The 19,727-nt window shown below is 40.9% G+C and overlaps 1 protein-coding gene across 1 annotated transcript in view; it reads right to left on the bottom strand.

Annotated features, from left to right (window-relative positions):
• LOC125438911 (cadherin-7) overlaps positions 1-17,921 on the bottom strand; it is a 149,850-nt gene extending 131,929 nt beyond the window's left edge. Inside the window, exons 1-2 of the mRNA XM_048507603.1 lie at positions 17,537-17,921; positions 4,914-5,136 (exon numbers count right to left, since the gene is read on the bottom strand). Coding sequence (XP_048363560.1) covers positions 4,914-5,123 — 210 coding nt within the window. The 5' untranslated portion in view covers positions 5,124-5,136; positions 17,537-17,921. The remainder of the gene's footprint in view (positions 1-4,913; positions 5,137-17,536) is intronic.
• Between the last annotated feature and the right edge of the window lie 1,806 nt (positions 17,922-19,727).

Genomic DNA, 19,727 nt, shown 5'->3' on the forward strand with positions numbered 1-19,727 from the left:
GGCACCCTGGCTCTTCCCTGCCCCCGCCTGCTTTGGAGTTACCACCCTAGACTTATACACTAGTCAATAAGTTTTCTCAGTTTTTGGTGGTAAAATTAGGTGCCTCGACTTATACATGGGTCGACTTATACACAAGTATATACGGTAAGTGTTTCTTCAGATGAAGAATATTTTAGTTTTTGAATTTTTCATTTTAAGCAAGCTGTTAATTAACATGCTTTTTCCCCAGCAGAACTGGATTTGGGGAACGACTTATGCTTTAATGGTGCCATTCCTATGAAGTGTTCATCGAAAAAGAAATATCAAAATGTAACAGAACACTAAAGTTAAAGATCTGACTGGCTAGTTCAAATCTGTACGTGAAAGTCACATACACAGTCCTGCCCAAACTGCCCCTTTGGGTTTCCAGTCCCTTTAATCCGTGGCACACAATCCAGTTGCCTGAAAATATCCTTTGTTGACTATTCCTTTCTTGACGCTTAAGAACCCATTATACTCGTAAAATTGTCCCACCAACCAGCCTATCACTGATCCTTCAGAGCTTTCCTTCTTCCATTAATTTTTGTGGAGAAAGAGGAGCTATGTCCGAAAATAAAGCAGCTGACACTATCAACCCTGCCTCCACTTTCCAGTAACTTGGAAAAATTAGTACTAGACCAATACAATTTGTCATCTCCCATGACTGAGTTAATTTGCCCAAAAATGCTTAACAGAAGAATATGCAGTACATAAATAGAGGCTATAAGTAGTTCTAAGGACCACAGAATAGGCTGTGTAGCTGAACACTGCACATTACTGGCCAGAAATATTATATAACTTGGATTTCATTCTGAGCTCACTAAATGATTTCTTAAATCCTGGTGTTTATTCACTGTTGACAAGTTTGCCAATATTCCTCTTCTTAAAGATGCTTTTACTCTGGTGGTTTAACTCTTGAAATGTGATTTCTTTTCAAGTCTCTGGTGGACTTGGGGATGTTTTCACAATGAGTTTGCCAGGTCTCTTGCTACGTTGTTGCATGTAGCATATCACTTCCAGGGAAAACCCAGAAGTGACAACATGATGCCACAGGAACTGCCAGAAACTTGATGGACTTACCATGGAGTTTCCAGTGGTTCCTAAAGTACATTTGGTCATATTCATGGCACATACAGCAATGGCACTCCCCTAAGAGTGCCATATCATTGTATACAGTGGGATCCTATACAGCATGAATCAAGCATTAGCGCTATTTCAGACATTGGGATTTCATTAGAAAGATAATTTGAGGAAACGATATATAATAAATCATGGGTCCTCTGCAGCTCTAAAAAGAAATATGTCTTATTTAAGATATTAATCATTATCTACACTTTTGGACATCTCCATCCTTCATCTGTTCTTTCCATCTGATTTGGCTGAAGAACAGAGTTATGACATCCAAACAACAATAGTATGCATAATCACAACCAAAGATTTGAAAAGGCTTTAAAGTGAAATTGATGGCCTAGAGCATAGCATATTGTTATTGGACTGAAAGCATTTTATGGCAGTGAGAGAAGGAAGGGAAATCTGAATTGTAGGCTTAGTGATGATTCTGTCAGATGTTAGACACTGGGTGTCTTTTGAAGACAAGATGCTTTAAAGCTAAGTGTAGAATAATGATTTTATGGAACACTTGCTATGACAGTTCCACTATGATTAACCTTGGCATGGAACACTTTTTTACCATGGCTGATTCTGCACGGGCCAAAAACAGTGGTGTGAAAATGGTGTGAAACCGATGTAAGCACTTTTACACCGTTTTAAACCATTTTACACCATTTTCACACTGCTGTTTTTGGCCCATGTGGAATCTGCCCATGAGTAATACAAATCCAGGGTGTTTGGAGTCACTCTATTTGGAGAGAATTTATTTCCCCTAAAACACTAGAACTCATGTCACCTAATAGACCAAAGGGATGTAGATTCTCAAGAAAGGACTTCCTTTCACAACATATAATTAGTTGTAGGACCTACTACTACAGGATGCAGTGATATCTGCTTGCATAACTGGCTATAAAATGACCTTAGACAAATTATTAGATGATCTTCCATCAATGGCTATTAGCCACAATGGCTAACTGAAACACCCATGTTCAGAAGTAGTATACCAGATGTGATTACCAGTTTCAGATGGATAACAGAAGTGGGAGGCGGGGTGAGGGGTAAGGGGGTCTATCCACTCTTCTTCCAACTTATTTGGCTGATTTATTTCATCCTCTAAAATTCTACTGAGCATTTACTCAATTAGATTAATATTAAATGCACTTCGCTGAATCAGATCAAAGAGCATCTGGTGCAGCTGCAAAGTACTATCAAGTCACAGTTGACTTATGGTGACCCCATAGATCTTCAAGCAAGACATAAGCACAGGTGGTTTGCCATTCCCTGCCTCTGTGGTCTCTCATTCAAGTACTAACCAGCGCTCTGGTTAGTTAAACTCTGGTTAACTTCCAAGATCTTATGAGACTGGGCTAGCCTGGACCATCCAGGTCAGGGCAAAGAGCTTCTAATCTAGTCAACAACAACAACAAAAATCAGAAGACACTTCTGACAATTATAAAAGCCAGATCTGGTACTGGAGCAAATCTTAAGCAGTTTGGAAATATCCCGCTATTATAGATTTATGTTCAGTGGATTCCAGCTACTGATCTGGTCAAAATAGAATTCACTGGGTTGTGGACTGCATAAAATAAAAAAGAGAGATGGTCCAGTTTAATTTTACTTTGTCATATGTTGCTTATTGGATTAGAAAGGCTAAATGTGGAGCAATTGAGATGCCAGACGTACTTTCAGGAGATGAATATTCTTATCAGTATTCAATCCAATGCAAATAAATTAAAGAACATTACAGTTGCATGGTTAAGCAGGCAAACAAATATGGAAATTCCCATATTATGGTTTCAAGCACATCTTTAACGCTGTCTGCCTGTGCACATGTATTTTCATACAGACTTTAATTACAGCATTTCTGAAATAACATAACAAACAATATTTCCGCTACAGCCTCAAAATCACATGCACAGAATCTGAGAGTGCTGTGCACTATTATTTGTATGCCAAACAATCCTCGCTGAAGTACCAAAAGCACAAAGTGATCAATTTTTACCGTGCATACTCTACAGCAACAACAAATATTAGCAGTTAGTCTGCTTGCAAGTCACCTACTTGTTCCCTGCTATTGCCAATGGTCTGTATGTGGGATAAACCCAAGGAGATAAGTAATTAAATGCTTCACACCCTATTCAGACTAAAAAGCATATTTCAACAGAAAGGGGGCCCATCTAATCATTTTTTAAGCCACTGTGATTTCAGGAATTACCACATGAAGTTGTATATTATATTAGCAGAGGTTTGGCACAAACATACACCGATTGCTACAGCCCTCCACAGAATTGCATCCCTGAGCTATACTGTTTGGAATATATTTGCAAACTGTGAGCTATGGAAGTAGCCAACATCCATGGTTTTTATTCCTGAACCCCCAAATAACATATTCAAGGCTGCAAATCAGTGTCTTGAATATAGCAAGATGCCTCTGAATATTGATCCACTGAAAGAAAGAGGTGGGGAAATGTATTGTTTTGACAGGAGACACTTTTAAGATAGACAGTGTTTAGGTTAACTGCAAAGAATAGGACAATAACGAAAGGTTGGAACTCTGGTCCTGATATATAACTTTTTTCAAGCTACAACATTTGTTATAAGGTTATGTTGCCTAAACTGCTGTGCAATAGTTAGCACAGTCTTGTACATAATGAGAAACCAACGCAAACACTATTTTTTTTAAAAAAGAGACAACAAAACTGAAGCATAGTTGTAAAAAACACATTTCATTGATTTCCAAATGAAGCTTCAGCTCCCAAGAGGAGGACACTATAGAATTCTTAGAGGTAGACTATATCAATGCAATCCTGAGAGAGGCATTGTTAGGGATGGTGCAGCTGCATAGCCTTCAAAGAGAATTGTGGCACCATGGCCAGTAAACAAAATGTGAAGTTCCGCTGACCATCCTGAAACTCCACTATACAGCTCCATGAGCTGTGCCTATCTTTTTGCTGGCGTACTCCATGCCAGCAAAAGGGGCATTACCATGCCAAAAGGGCTCAGGAAGCTGATGAAAGCTGAATCTGCCCCTGGGAATGCTCCCTTTAGTAAGAGTGCAGGCTCCTGCACCAGAGGAGTCCTGGTGCCATGGCAGCATTGGTACCCAGGCATTGAACTGGTGCAGCTCCCCAACCCCAGCATAGGTTTCACTGCACCACTATAAATGCCCCTTACACCAGCTTAAGGGGCAATTTTGCCAGCATCAAGGTCACACCACCTCCTGAGGGGTTTTGCCTCCCCACCCCCACCCCCCAGGAATGGACTAACCCTAAAGAACACCAAAGGAAAGCAAAATGAGGTTTCTGATCCTAGGCGAAGATCTGATGTTGAAATATGAACAAAATCAGTTGTCTTTACTTCTGGAAGTACTGATATCTTCTGAGATATCTACCCAAGCCAAACCCATTCATCAGAACCAAGACTATTTTACATGCAGGTGGCCTGCCTACCTTCCCCACTGCCTAAACACCTGAGAGACCTCCGAAAAATGTTATCTGCCTGGTTATAAACCATGACATCAGAGTCACTTGCATAGACAGAAGTGTCAGTACACCTATAGAGGCGTCGGCAACCATAGCATGTAAGGTGTTTGTAATGTAAGGCTTGATTACACAGTAGAAATTAATGGAATTTACTTCAAACAGCCTGCTCCAGAAGAAATGTAATTCCTCGTATTGTGTGCTATGTTTAATACATACATGTTTACGTTATTAAATACGTTTAATAATACATGTTTTATATCAGACAGATATCTGTGTAATGTAAAGTCTGATCAGATTTCTCACCTTGCCTACATAGAGAGGATCGGTTCCCATGTATTCCTCCAGTACAAAGAACTGATTCCACACCCAGCTGCGCTTGGTTCGTAACCTCCCAGACTGGAAGTAGGGCTTTGACGTGGATCTTGAGAGTTCGGTTAGATTCATCCCAGAAAGGCAGAGGAAAAGAGCTATTATCTGCAAAAAATGGCAGAACTCCACTTTGCCAAACTTCATTTTTTTCTTCTCCCTGGGTAAGAAAAATAAATAAATAAAAATCTTGACAAGAAAATGGGCACAGTTCCAGCTGGCTTAGTAGCTGCCGCCTCCAGCGGGTGTCAGCTGGGAGTCCAGAGATAATAATTTGTGGAGAGTTCGATTAAAAAAGGTCTCCACCGCTGAGCAGCCTTCACAAGAGAAATGGTATAATATGTACCTATAAAGGGGAACAGACAAGAATTGTTGTCAGAATTATTTCTTGTTAAATTACATTTCGTTCAGGTTTCATTTGCTGCGACTCGAACTTCACTAAACTTTTCATTTCATCCATCAAATGAAAGCAAGAAGTAATATGTTGGCATTCTGAGCGCTTTTCTTTGATTACGTTACTACCGCTGATTGTTTTGTGTGTGTCGTGTGTGTCAGAAATTGTATTTATTACTACTAAGAAAGGGTTTGTATGTTTGATGCCCTGTATTTATACTCTCTCATAAAAAGAATAGCCTATGTTGTCTATTTGGCAATCTGAACTGTGAATGTATAAATAACACATTGTATAGGCAATGAGCTGTATCATCAAGCAGCAAATGGCTTGTCTTCTCTGATGTCACAGGAGACCTTTGCTGGCAGAACTACCAGAACTATTTGCCTGCTATTAGTCATGAGTAACCTAAGTCACTTTATATTTGCCCCAGAGCAAGTGAATTCTCCCTTCCATATGATATAGAACAGCATGTTTTAGAAGCTTGGAGATTACTGATATGGTGAAGGAGAGAAGATGGAGTAATCAAACTAAATTTACTACAGTAACTCAAGCAAATCTGGGAAATGATTCTGGCCAACTCCTGTTAACCATAGTCAGCTATACTAGGATATCTGCTGTGAAATTCTAAATGAGTTACATCCTTCTAATGACATTATAATCACTGGTAGATTGCGCTGGTAGACCTATGTGAGATCTTATTAACAAACCTTTCTAGATTTAGTTTGCAAACTATATTCCACTTAACAATCCAGAAGAAAAAGGAGACAGTGTTTGTAATAACAAGAGATGGCAACAGATTGGAGTGTGTTCCCACAAGCCTTAGTCAATTATCCACTACTTCCTTCTGAAAGTAGCCCTCTACAACATTACTTCCTGTCTGCACATATGCACTTTTTAGGTGAGTCACACTAACAGTTTCACTAAGTAATAGCACAACAGTTACTTGAAGTATGATTCCACAAGCATTGTTACCATGATACTATGCCAATGTCACAAATATATAGATCAGTTCATGTGTTTAGAATTTTGGGACTATACTATGGTTTTCAGTGCAACTAGAAATGCAGTCCTAAGCATCCTTGCCAAGAACACGTCCCATCAAATCACTGGCTCTTATGTCTGAAGTAAAAGGTTTGGGATCAGGCAGCTTGTCATCAATTACTGATATGCCAATTTCTGAAAGCATTCTTAAATGAACCGAACTTGGGCCAGAGTTACCTGGACTAAAATTCAGTCATGGATGATACTGAAGTCTTATTCTACTATCCCATAATCATTATTTCTCAACCTAAACCACTACACAGGTTAGGAACATAAAATGGGGAGGAGCTATAGTAAGTCCTGAGCTTTTGGAAGGGCAGGTAGAATGCAAATAAGATAAACTTGCTATGTCTTGGAGCAGTTCCATTAACTTTAACAACAAGAGGATACCCAACATATATAATATTCAAATAATATGTAAATATGCTGGAAATATGAGTTACTAATTGTCTTACTTAAAAGCTCCCTCTATATATAGATTTTTGTCCCTAGTTTAAAACAGGCGTCATTCATCTCTCATGATTCATTCCCTGTACTTTTTTTGCCTACTTCTTTTATGAACAATGCACTTTAGCAAAATTAAGGATCTATGCAACTAGAAATAGAAATCTACATAAACATAGGAGGAATGTGTTAGCCTAAACCTCCTGAATCCCAGTTCATTAGTAAACTGATCAACTGATTTTCCCATCCTTTCAAAAGGCATACTATGTATCTTCTTCAGCACATTAAATTCCTGCCCATAAATCTTCCCAAAGGTTAAAAAAAAATATATTTAGAAGTCCATTCTAGCATTGGGCATGAACCTAGATGATTAGGGAGAAAAAACTGGATGAAACTTATGTTGCAGCATATCATTTCTCTCTTTGACTTTTCCCCATCAAGTCACGCTGTCTGCCATTGCCTGCCTCAATGTCATGCCCCAAATATTCCTTGGAAGTCTCCTACCCAAATACTTACCAAGGTCAAGTCTAAAAGTGTGTGACTGGCCCAAGGTCACCCAGCAAGCTTCCATGGGGATTTGATCCTGAGATTTTCAGGTTCTTATCTGACACATTAACAACTACACCACACTGGCTCTCACTCTCTCTGATAGGGGATTCTTATATTTCAAGTACTGATAGATTTTGTTAGGCTTTGTGAGGAATATAGGAAAAAGGCTCACATGGGTCAGGTTTGGGGACAGAAAGTTGATTTAAGCCATGATGAGATGTCCTGCAGTCTTTAAACGTCAACTGATTATCAAGAGTGTCTTTTATACACACACACACACACACACACACACACACACACACACACACACACACACACACAAACATTGCAGTTTGGGATTTGCTCATCGCCTTTGAAAAGTGTGGTTCTGGGTATCAGGCTAACTCAGAAGACAAAGCCTTTGGGTATTAAAGTACAGCTTACATGGCTGGCATATTGTATGCTTGTTTTAACTTCATATAAACATTCATTCCTCTTGTGGGAAGACTTCCTCCTCTTTGTCAGAGCAAGATGTCAAGCAGTCAAGACAACTTAGAAAAAATGTCAAATGCTAACAAAGAAATAACAGAGAAATTAAAGCAGACTCCAACTCACACACAATTGGGCGGGGGGGGGGGGGAGAACACCGATGTTTTAGAAAGCCTCAAAATAAATGAGGCTCTTTCATTGTCAACTTCCTTCTGGCTGGATCTCTAAATCATGAAACACCTAGATAATAAATTAATCTACATCATATATTTAATAACTGTCATCAGCCTTAAAAGCACACTTATGTTAACAACCACTGGCACAGGTTTTTCAGCTATGCAGTTAGTGTGCAATACTCTCCAAAAAGTACCCTGAGGGCAAAGCCATAATGAAAATAAAAGCATTTCTGATTACACAATCCATCTAAAGCCTTTTCATAGTAATCCCTTTTGAGATCCTTCCTAGGACCAGGAAGGTCTCTGTTTAAGAAACTGGCAGAATAAGCCACAAATCTTCAATGTTAACTAAGCAGCAGCAATTTCAAGGTCAGGTTGCCTCCCTAATATACTGGTGTCACACTGTCCTCTGGCAGGGAAAGAAAATACCTTCTACGAACAACCTCAGTGACTTTTAAAATACCACATGGCTTCAGGATACACTGCTAGTACCATAAACATCAGCCACATTCAACTAACTTGTCATCACAAATACACATATGCATGATTTTTAGTTTCCTTTTCATAGAGTCAAACAACAGAAAGGCCCCTTTCGCACATGCAGAATAATGCATTTTCAATCCACATTCACAATTGTTTGAAAGTGGATTTTGCTATTCCACACAGTAAAATCCAGCTGCAAAGTGCATTGACAATGGATTGAAAGTGCACTATTCTGCATGTGCAGAAGAGGCCAAAATGAGATTACAGATTATGGTGCTAATCTGTGAAAATATCTCAGTTTATAGTACTGATCTGGTAACTTCAGCAGTGATTGATGAATTTGTGGGTTAATGGCTAACATCACAAGAACTACATGATGAGTCATGATGAAGCAAGACCTAATCACCTCAGGCAATTATTCAACAACAACAGCATGCTGGGAATTGCAAACGATATCATAAATCACTTATACAGGTCTGTGGCCCCTTCTACACATGCAGAATAATACACTTTCATTCACTTTCAATGCACTTAGCAGCTGTGCAGAATAGCAAAATCCACTTGTAAACAATTGTGAAAGTGGACTGAAATTGCATTATTCTGCATGTGTGGAAGGGGCCTGTCACCTGTAGCAGCTATCTTTTAAACAGATGACCTCAGCTCAACCAGAAGTTTTTAATTAAACCACACCTTTAGATGCAACATATGGATTTATTTTTAAAAATGGTGTAATTGAATTTGTTTTCAATAATTTTGGGGTAGGAACAAAACTGCAGGACAGAGTAATATCACATGACTTTACTTCTGGTTGTACCTGGAAGTGATGTCATAACACCCTAAGAATTCACTGATATCTATGACAACCACAAACATTTGGTGAATTTCTTAAGTGTTGTGACATCACAACCAGAAATGACACCACAACATCTCCCACCCCCACCCCATTTTTGCTCCCACTGGAGTGAACAGCAGTGTCAAGGGCTGTGGATGAAAGACTGCCTGCCATGGTGGTCAACCTGGTAAACTTAATTCTCCCTTAACCCATACTGTGTACAAAAACACCTTAAGCCTTCCTTGAGCCATGCTGTATACAAAAACACCAACCAGGGAATCCTTGTACAGCACAAACATAGGTTTGACTGGATGGCATGCCTCTCAGGTCATTCACTCATCTTGCTGTGATTCCTTACCATCACTACCCTGGGGGAATGCAAATTGAAATATAGTGGAAGGGGCAGGTAGAGGATCTTACCTATTCTGTTCAGGTCTAAAGTTATGAAGTAATTTCATCTGCATTAGTTGCTCTTCAAAGTTAGTAGTTAACAAAAGTCAAATTACAATTAACTATATTCTGATTGATGAGCCATTTAGAACAATAGTCTGGATTTTAGTATGCTGGCTGACTACAAACTATGAGTGTAGACATAGTAAACTAGTCAAATGTCCTTAACCATGGTTTGGAACGATGTCTGAACAGAGCTTGTGAGTGCGCTGATCGGCTGCCATTCCAGCCACACAGCTCAAGATTAGCTGTAGTAGCCATCTGATATTGATAAACTGTCATCTTTTTCCAGTGAGGAAACAGATTGTTATTTAACAGAAATAAAAATACCATCTCAATTTTCATAAGAAATGTCAGTAAAACATTAGCAATATGTTAGGGCCTCTTTTTGAATCACTTTGAAATGTCTTGCTCCAAAGAAACATTTATATTCCAGGACTGCTGTAACCTTTATAGTGACAAACATTCCTGCTATTCTTTCTTCCACACCTGACGAAAAGGGTAGAAACTGCCATGTGGAATTAGCTATAACATCAGGCCCAAACCACAATACATTGAAAGGAGCCAAAGGTATACTTTAAGCCACCACAGTAATATATATATATGCTGTACATTACAAACCGAATAGCCTTTGGATTTAAAAGGCAATAAGACGTTTCTCAGGAAAGATCAGTCACAATTCAATATATATATTCTAATTGACACTGAGTGAAGAGCCACATATTATCAGAAATACAGGTGCTGCAGATAATGGTGGTCTTGTTTCAAATCCGCCTTCACCACCCATTTACATTGCGTCTTGACATTACTGTAGCTAGATTTACCTTCAGCCTTGCTTCATGTCATTGCCAGCTGTTGGTAGGGAAACACGAGCCTATAGGACAAGCTGACCTACACATTACACGAGTAAGGAGAAAACCTGATACAGGGATGTCATTTTTGGCAGCAGCCCTGCGTAGTTCCACTCTTTGGTGAAAAATCTCAAAGGCCCTTTCATAGTACTAGCCTTTTGTAGTACAAGACAAAATATACAAAAGAATAACTAAATGAAACAGTCATAGGAGCTCCTGAAATGAATCTATGCAGTCCTACTATCCAAAACCCTAAGTGTTCTCCCGCCCATATGTTTTGGATATCAGGAAATAATTGAACATTGGCCTACAGAATACTTTCCATAGTCTGGAAGAAGTCTTTGTTATTTACCCATTTCTAATGCTCTGAGCATGGTGTTTCATTGTTCTAATTATTTTTGTTCAGTTAAGTGGCAACACATTTTTCCAAATGGATAGTTTACTTGCTTTAGTCTTAATGGCTGTTATTTTATCTGCACAAATTCTTTACTTTTATTTCTTTGCCTTTCCAGTCTGTTTAACATTGCAGTGTAGTAAGTTCTAAAAAATGAGAAAGCAATATCGAGTTTATAATATTCTTGCATTCTTGCGGAACAGTCAATTATTTATTAAATGTGGTCTATCCCCGACCATAATACAGATGTATGTATTATAGCTATAAATGCACAAACATGCATTACTGGGCTATATGCATGTGTCAGGACAACCATCATATCAGGATCATTTACTGGACAAAGTCGCTAAATATCATTCCAGCTTTCATATTACTGAAAGGCCTTTTACCTGCCAAGGCACAGATTTAGGCTTCTGTTTGTCAGCCTGAGCAACAGATATTACTACCACTGAAAGCAATAAAGAGATGGCACCTTCCTCCTACGATTTAGGTGTCATTTGTGTCATATCTGCTTCAAGGAGTAAAGTACTAAATGAAGGTGAAATGACTTTACTGATTTTTGTTCAAAATGCACTTGTCTCAACCTTGAATGTCTTCAAAATGCACAACTGATGATCAGGCAAAAAACTGCTGGAGGAAAAATTATTTGCAAATGCAATTAGCGTATATGTTAAACACCTAATTATAACTGAAAATCAAAAGGGTTCCCCCACTCCCCAAAATCTGTACATTCTATTTAAAACTCTGTTTCTAGCTGTGATTTGGAATTGTTATTTTAAATCATGCAGTGAGTATACTTAGAGGTAATCAAGACTTTTCCTCTGACTTTCTGGCATTAGAACACAGAGAAGCAGATTCTGTGATAGAAATCTTCAGTGTTGTAGAATACGACACAGCAGTCCCCATATATACTTTATGGGAGAAAAAATAGGAGTACTTTAAAAAAAATCAATTTGCAGTATCTTCCAATACATGTTGCCTGCATTTCTGCACACAAATATATACTCTGATTAAAAAAATTATTAGAAAACAAAACTTACTGGAAGACACTGTAAGTATTTCTACATCTTCCCATTTGGACACTGTAACTATTTCTACATCTTCCCATTTGGAAATGAAATTCTACTTCAAGGTAGATCAGCCTAGAGGTTTCTGTGAATGTTTTGGCAGCCTGATCCTAAGCAAATTTACTTTGAAGAAAGGCCCAGTGACAGGAGAAAGCACTTCCAAATAAAGTGAGGAAGATTTGTTTAGTTAAAAGTTATCACTTTAATTTTTGGAATTAAATGCTTTAGCCCTAAGCAGAAACCTTAAGCAGGTCTACTCGGAAATCAAGTCAATGGGGCTTACTCCCCAGAAAATGTTCTTGGGATAACATTATCTTGGGATAAGCACTCTTACATGGAAAGAAGTCCTAATCAAATCAGGAGAATTCACTCACAAGTAAACGCAATAGCCAATAAATGCTAGTATCTCTGATAATAGTCATGTATGAATAATCATAATAACGATATACTAACACAAATAAAGACAGGATTAATAACAGTTGAAACTGTCTTGAACTTAAAATATGCTAATTATTAGCTGTTAATGAAAACTGCATTCAGTTGCAATAAGTTTGGTTTACAGATCAGAAACCATTGGCTGAACAATATTTATGATGTGATCAGCAAAACAGTATTTAACATTTTAAAAAGTTTCTTGTTATTTACTTTAGAACTAGAGATACTTTTCCATTGACTCCACAAATTCTTCCCTTCCCCATTTTACTTCTAAACCTAATCCCATGCCCATTCCATCTTGGTTTGCCGTCTTGTATGCTTTTGCAAGATTGATTATCTATGTTTAGATGCCTCTGCCCAATAAGTATTTACTTTCCAGCCTATACATCCCCCTATGCATTCCTGCCATAAAAAGTTATACTAGCATGGGAAGGATGTACTCTAGCATATTTGCTTCCACAGTCAATGGTCTGGGGACGGGTCCAGATTCACAGAGGCTCTTCAACTTCTCAGTGCTTCTTTCACAAACAATTTTCTTAGTGACTCCAACACATCAGTAGCTCAGCATTGCTCAGTTGTTATCCCTGATTTTTATAATCCCCAGAAACACCACTGATGTAAAGTAGAAGACAACTGTAGCTTGAAAATTATATCCTAACTACATCAATAATTCAAAAGTTATCCCTTAACGTTTTGCTGATCATATTACAAATATTGTTTGTACTATTCTGCAGTCTTTCAATCAAATATTGTGTGGTATGTCAATGCTAATTCTCCAGTTAACTGCTGCCCCTGGAGTCTGAACTATGATTCCCTGAAGCCACAGAAGCAGTGGAACCACTTTGTGACAAGCTGATCAGTGGTAGTTGCAGAATTTATCATCTGTTGTTTTGTTTTCCAGTCTCACTTGGCAAACTGTATTTGCTTTCCACATAACTCAGAAGTTGTTCTGTGGGCTCGCAAGCATGTATTTCTCCAATCACAGGAATCTTTTTCCTCCTTCAATTTTACAGGCATGTTCAATGCGACACTTGTCATGAATTGAGGCAGCAAAGAAAATCTACACAATTACAGCATCTATTGCAATTATAGTTAAATTGCAGTATAGGTTGCAATTGCTGGCTCAGGGGTCTCACAATAGAGATATCTTTTTACTGCAACAGGTATTGTAAGGGCCCCCACAAAAGGCATGTCTCAACAAGTCAAGGTGACATGATTATGCCCATTTAGCTCCCTGCACCAGATGACATTACTAACAACAGATCACATCTTCCTCTCATTAACCTAGTAAGCATGAGCACAGCATGTGTTTCCCAGAACTTGAATCTAGTTATTATAAAAAGAGTGTGCCTCACTCCAAACATTTGGCCTTGTGGGACGGAACTGGTTCATCAGACTCAGGTGGAAGGGTTTGACAAAAACAGGCAAATGTTGGCAAGAAGAACGGTTTTCCACAATGAACAGTAGAGGAAAGGGGAAAGTCTTTCCTCCACAGTAGACTCATCAGTATCAATAATGTGTGTTTTTTTACAAAGTGTGTTTTGATTTTTCAAACACAACTGGAGTAAAATCAAGCCATTTGCTGTCAGCAGTGATTCACTACGTCTTTATTCACTACGTCTTTATGTAAGCCCCATCAAGAGAAGATTTACTTTTGAGTAACCATGCTAGGCTTACTCTCAACATTAGCCTTTGCTGCCTATTCCTCCAGTCCTGGCTCACTCTTTTCTAGTTTCACCAGGTGTGACTTCAAGGGTAAGTAAAGAGGGCAGGGAGAGAAGCTGCCTTCCCCATATTGCACACTCTATTCACCAAGGGCACATCAAAGAGCTATTGGCCCACCAACACATGTAACATTTTTGGGATCTTTGGCATACTTTCTTTTGTCCACCAACGCAGGCATGCATTTAATTCCACTTCTACTGGAGACAAATGTAATGCCTCCCCCCACCAAAGTCTGGGTATGGCTTGGGTTACTAATCAGCCTGGTGACAAATGCCCTGTCCTTTTAATGGAGGTTTAATGTGGAGAAATGGGTAGTCAAAGCTGCTAATAGAATGGAGCTAAGAAATCTCCCATTGAGTCTCAATTATAGAGGCAGGTCTTTTTCTCAAGGTCTGTAGATAGCAGTCTTTGGGGGGGGGACATTCTGGGATCTTTTATCATCGATGCTTCTCCAGCTGGCCACCACTCTGTCTCTGTTTTTCCTGTATTTTGTTTTTCTCTTTCAAGATAGACTGTCTCCTCAACACCCAAGAAAAGGGATTACTTTGTGGCCTCTTCCTGCAGAGCCGTGACATTCCCAGAGGAGGCACTCACGTATTGCTGCTTCTAGCTGGATATAAAGCTGTGTCAGGCAAAGGCTGAGGTAAGCATCATCTGTCTTTATGCTCCCTCGCTCTGCAAGGCTCATCTGATTTCTTATTGCCACGAGAAAGCAATGTACAGGGCTGGCATCAAAGCAGGCATGAACAAATGGTGCACAATCAGCTAAAGCAAGTGAGGATTTAAAAAAAATATATGTGTGTGACTGCGATATTTGGCTGTGAAATAGCCAAGGGAATGCAAAACAGGGACTTGCTTCATCCATGGCTATTCTAACATAGAGACTCTTGGCTGTCCCTGTGCCACCCTTAAAAAGTTGAAAACAATCAATTGGCCTCTGCCACCTGTATGTGGATATGCTTTCAGAACTTAAAAAAAACTCTTCTTCTTTACAAGATACTGACTCAGGAGGACTCTAACGTGGGATTCTGTGTGGATGGTAAATATGCCAATCCTTGAGTGGTTGACTTTTCCAAAGGTTAAGCATATGCATGCTACAAAGTCCTAAGGTATGAGATACAATCATATATGAATAATAAATAAATAACAATCCTGGAAATGTGGGGGGAGGGGGGTGCCCAGAATCCTACAGATAGGGCAGAACTATTCTCCACCTCTGCAAAGAGAACAGCACTCTCTAATTCAATCAGTACAAGGAGACTTAAGAGTTGTGAGTGTACTTGTTAACACTGCCCGCTGACCTAAGGCGGCACTTAATTAGTTGCCGGCTCCCACTTTGCAACAGTACAATGTCCTCTTGTTAACCCTCCAAACCTTATTATCTTCCTTCAGATCAGAGGACAGTTGTTCCTTTCCCTCTTTCTGTTAACTAGTTTGTATCTTTCACACACTGGAGCAAAGCCTGTGAACTTCTTGAGATCTGCCTGCGAAGAGCCTTGCTTGCTTTGATCCACATACCCTTTCTGATATCAATGTTTTCGTTCTTTGAAAACAAGGGCTTTAAATTAGCTGTATGACTAGTGTGGTACCAAAACCATCCAGGTTCATCTTATTATTATTCTTCAGCTGATTCTTCACCATTTTTGAAGGATCAGCCATTATTTCAACGGATGCTTCATCCTCATTAATGAAGAAGGCCTCCACATGGCTGTTAGGCAGGTGTGGAAGTTAGACCTTATGAGCAAGAAATCACAACTCACCTTCAGATACAAATGCCATCATACCAGGACAGGCGCCGCACATACTTTTAATGAGACATAAAGTCATGTCACTGTCTAACAGTCTAACTCTAGTGCCAGAATACCAGTATGTGCCTCCCTTGCTAATCTTTATGAGTGGCGCCTTTGCAACTCAGATGCCAGAGCAAGTAACTATTCCATGTTCTCTTGGCACTGATGTGTCCTGCCTCTCCAGGACACTTACATATTAGCCACGGAACTCAAAATAAAATCTATTTTTGCTAAAAGACACACACACACTCACCCCAGTTCATGCTAAAGAGCAGGTAGCGAGGTTACCTTCTGTACCACCAAAACATCAAGGAAAAAAATCAGCCCAATAAAGTCAGGCACAGGGGTGGGGGTGGGGGAAGTACCTTGTATATACATGTATTTCAAAAAGAGTTTGTCATTGTTAGTTTTCTCTGTTCATTAATCCGATCATCACCAAAGCTTTATGGTCATTTCATTTAATTAAAAAAATGACACAACAGACTGTCATGTTGGAGGAAACTATCAGTCAAACATGCCATTTCAAGTCTGCCTTGACTCCAGACGTTTTCTGTCACACAGAGCTATTCTTCCCGACAATGAAAACAGATTAAAGTATCAAGGATTCAATTTGCAGCATCAGAAAGCTTCAGCGACCACCATCTCCCCCTCCCAGAAAGTCATCCTTGTTTTGCCAGCGCAAATCCTTTCTAAGGCAACTTGGACTCGCCTGAGTCACAGAAGTAAGACCCGAGCATTAGAATGTCCACCCCCTTGACCGACTTAAAAGTCTGAGCATCCAGACTGGCACAGCAAGAGCAAGAAGCCAATTCTACAAGATCCGGACAGTCTGCACATGTACACAGGAAGGAGGTCAGCACCAAAGGCTGAAGAGCTCCCCTGACAAAAATGAATGTTGATTAAAGGCACGTCTCCACTCCCCACTTCCCCATTTGCAAAACTGAGAAAACACCCCGGGGTTCCTGGGGCGGAGGTTACAGAAGCACTAGAGGAGATTTTCCTGCATCACTAACCTTTCGCTCCACACCATCAGCACCGGACATCAGGTCAAGCGCAAGGTGGAAGCACTTCAGCTCTCCGGGAAACTGCACGAGCCGAGACAAGCCTGTTTTCCCCAGTGTGCAAGAGTGGCTGGCGACGCTTTTTATTTTTTATTTTTAATCTCAACAGAGATTCTCTGGTGGCTCTCTTTTTAAAGGGTCGTTAGTCTTCTTACTCCGGGCGATGGGATGCCCTGGCTTTTGCCAGCTCCGCTCAATCAACCTTCCTCTCTGTGAGCAAGAAAGCGATTTGCCTAGGTCGCATCTTGGCCATCGCGCACTTTAAGAACCACGCAATAGGCAACGAAACTTCAAGACACCCGCCCGCCCGCCTATCTGCAGACCGTCATCTGACTTTGCACTGGGACGAGGAGAAAGGGGAGACCCCTTTGCCCTTGCAATTGCTCACCATGCGTCTTACCTGATTTTTGTTTGTTTGTTTTAATTTCCCCGCCCTTTCGGTTTTCGCTCAGCCGCTGCCAGGAGCCTTTAATCCAAACGGCCGGCGCTGCAGCGGCGAAGCCCTCGCCGCTTGTTCCCGACCATGTGCCCGAGAGAACTTGCTTGCCTAGGCAAGCGCCGCGGCTTCCAACAGCCTCCCGCGCAGGGGGTTCCCCTCCCGCCAATCAGCGCGCGCCCAGAGGCGGCGCCAGCCAGTGAGCGACGAGAGGCTGCTCCAGCCGTGCGATCCTTGCCCCCGGCCGTCCAATCGGCGCTTCGCGTCGGATCGCAGGGGTTCGGCGAGAGCCCTTCGCTGGTGATCGGCGAGCTGCGCGGCTGCAGCGGGGAGAGGAGCGGCGCGTGGCTGGCGAGGTGGGGGGATCCAGGGCTGGTCCGAGTGGCTCGACCTTGGGCGGGTAGGGAGGCTGCGCGACGCTGATCGCCGTGGAGAGAGGCTACTGGCCCGTGCAAGATGCCGCTTCCTATCAGATGGTGGGTCTCAAAGGCATTCCACCTGCTTGGAAGCCAGCGACAGCGGTGCTGGAGCCGGCCCTGGGCTTCAGGATCAGACTGCACTTGGAGTCTGCGCCAGCGGCGACACCCTCCTCCTCCTCACCCTCCTCACTACTACTACTATAATTTCCGCGTCTGGGCTTCAAGATCATGGTACCCTGCAACTCCCCACCACCACCAAGAGTTGGCGCCCGCCAGAGTGGTTCGGGGAGAGGACGCCGGACGAAACGTGTTGAGCCGGCTTTTGAAGCCTGGCTCGGGCGCATCAAGAGAGCGAGGTGCCGGTCGTCGGAGAGGGGTGCACTTAGGTTGGTTGGATCTCTGGTTTAAAAAGGATGCTTTGAAAACCCAAACAACCCAACCCTGCCCTGCCTTATCCCTTGCCGGGCTCTCTTCTTGTCGTTGCCAAGGACAAATCTAGGGGGAATTAAAAAACGCAACGCAACAGGGGCTGGATTTCTGCGGGAAGAGGAACCGGCCCAGCAACTAGATAATCTGGCTCTTGGGGTGGGATTTGCATTTGAAAGTGCCTTCGAACTGAAGGGGGGGGGAGGTGCAGGGGCCCCCCTTTTTTCTTTTTTTAGTGTGTCATAGCAGCAATGATCAATTGAGCATTCTAAGCACGAAGACAAAATCACACAACTGGGAACTTTCTTGCTTTATAGATTTGTCCTTTCCGTCTCCTCCGTTTGCCCTAGTTCAGCTTTCTTTAGCATGAAGCCTGTCTCTATCCTTAGCCATCTTTAACACACACACACACCATCCTATTGTCAATTTTCTTGCCCAGTTATTTCAGTAGCCATAGAGTCTAGAAATGATCACTCCAGGTTTAGGTATTCCAACAGACACTGGGACAGAAACTGGGGTCAGAGGCTTCAGCATGAGGAAGCTAACTTTTAATGAAGTTGTGAGATGACAGCTTCCAGTTAAAGAATTAGATATTCTCTCTTTTTAAAATATAGATTAGTAATCCTGAAAACAAAATTCCCCTATTAGCTAACATGACTGTGAGCTTAAAGGAGAATGTATTGGAACATGGTTATTTCAAGTGGGCATAAACTAAATTTAGAAATCAGTTCTTATTCATCTTACACTTGGACTGTTTACAAGTAAAGTTTGGAGTCTGTTAGGACAAAATCACTGTTTGTCATCTGTGCAATTAAAGTCCCGCTAGGCAGTACCATAGACCCATCTTGTTGAGGACCTCACTGTATTAAGTCTTTCAAATATGAATTAAGTGATGATCAAGCAAGAGACACTACATTTTATCTTCTATTTCATTTATTCTGTGTATCTGTTTGCCCAGACATTAAAATTTACCGACTACTGAGAAATTAACACATGAATCATAACTCTTTTATTCAAAAGTGAGTTCCATTTATTCTCAAGGAGCTTGTTTCCCTATGGGTACATACGATCACAGTCTTGGGCATTACTGATAACCAGGAAGTATCTTTCAAGCCATTTGGAAAAATCCACTCATTTCTTTTTCAGCGCCCTCATCACTGGGGACAAGACTGAACATTTCAAGCGTGCTGCTTTGATTCAGATATCCCCATTTTCATTTTGGGAGAAGTGAGTCTTTATTTGCACACCATTAAAACTGACATGTTTTTAATTTTATTTTTTCTGGCTGTTCATTACAAAAATGAGGAGAG

Source organism: Sphaerodactylus townsendi, linkage group LG09, assembly GCF_021028975.2.
Source record: "Sphaerodactylus townsendi isolate TG3544 linkage group LG09, MPM_Stown_v2.3, whole genome shotgun sequence".
Classification (NCBI taxonomy): Eukaryota; Metazoa; Chordata; class Lepidosauria; order Squamata; family Sphaerodactylidae; genus Sphaerodactylus; species Sphaerodactylus townsendi.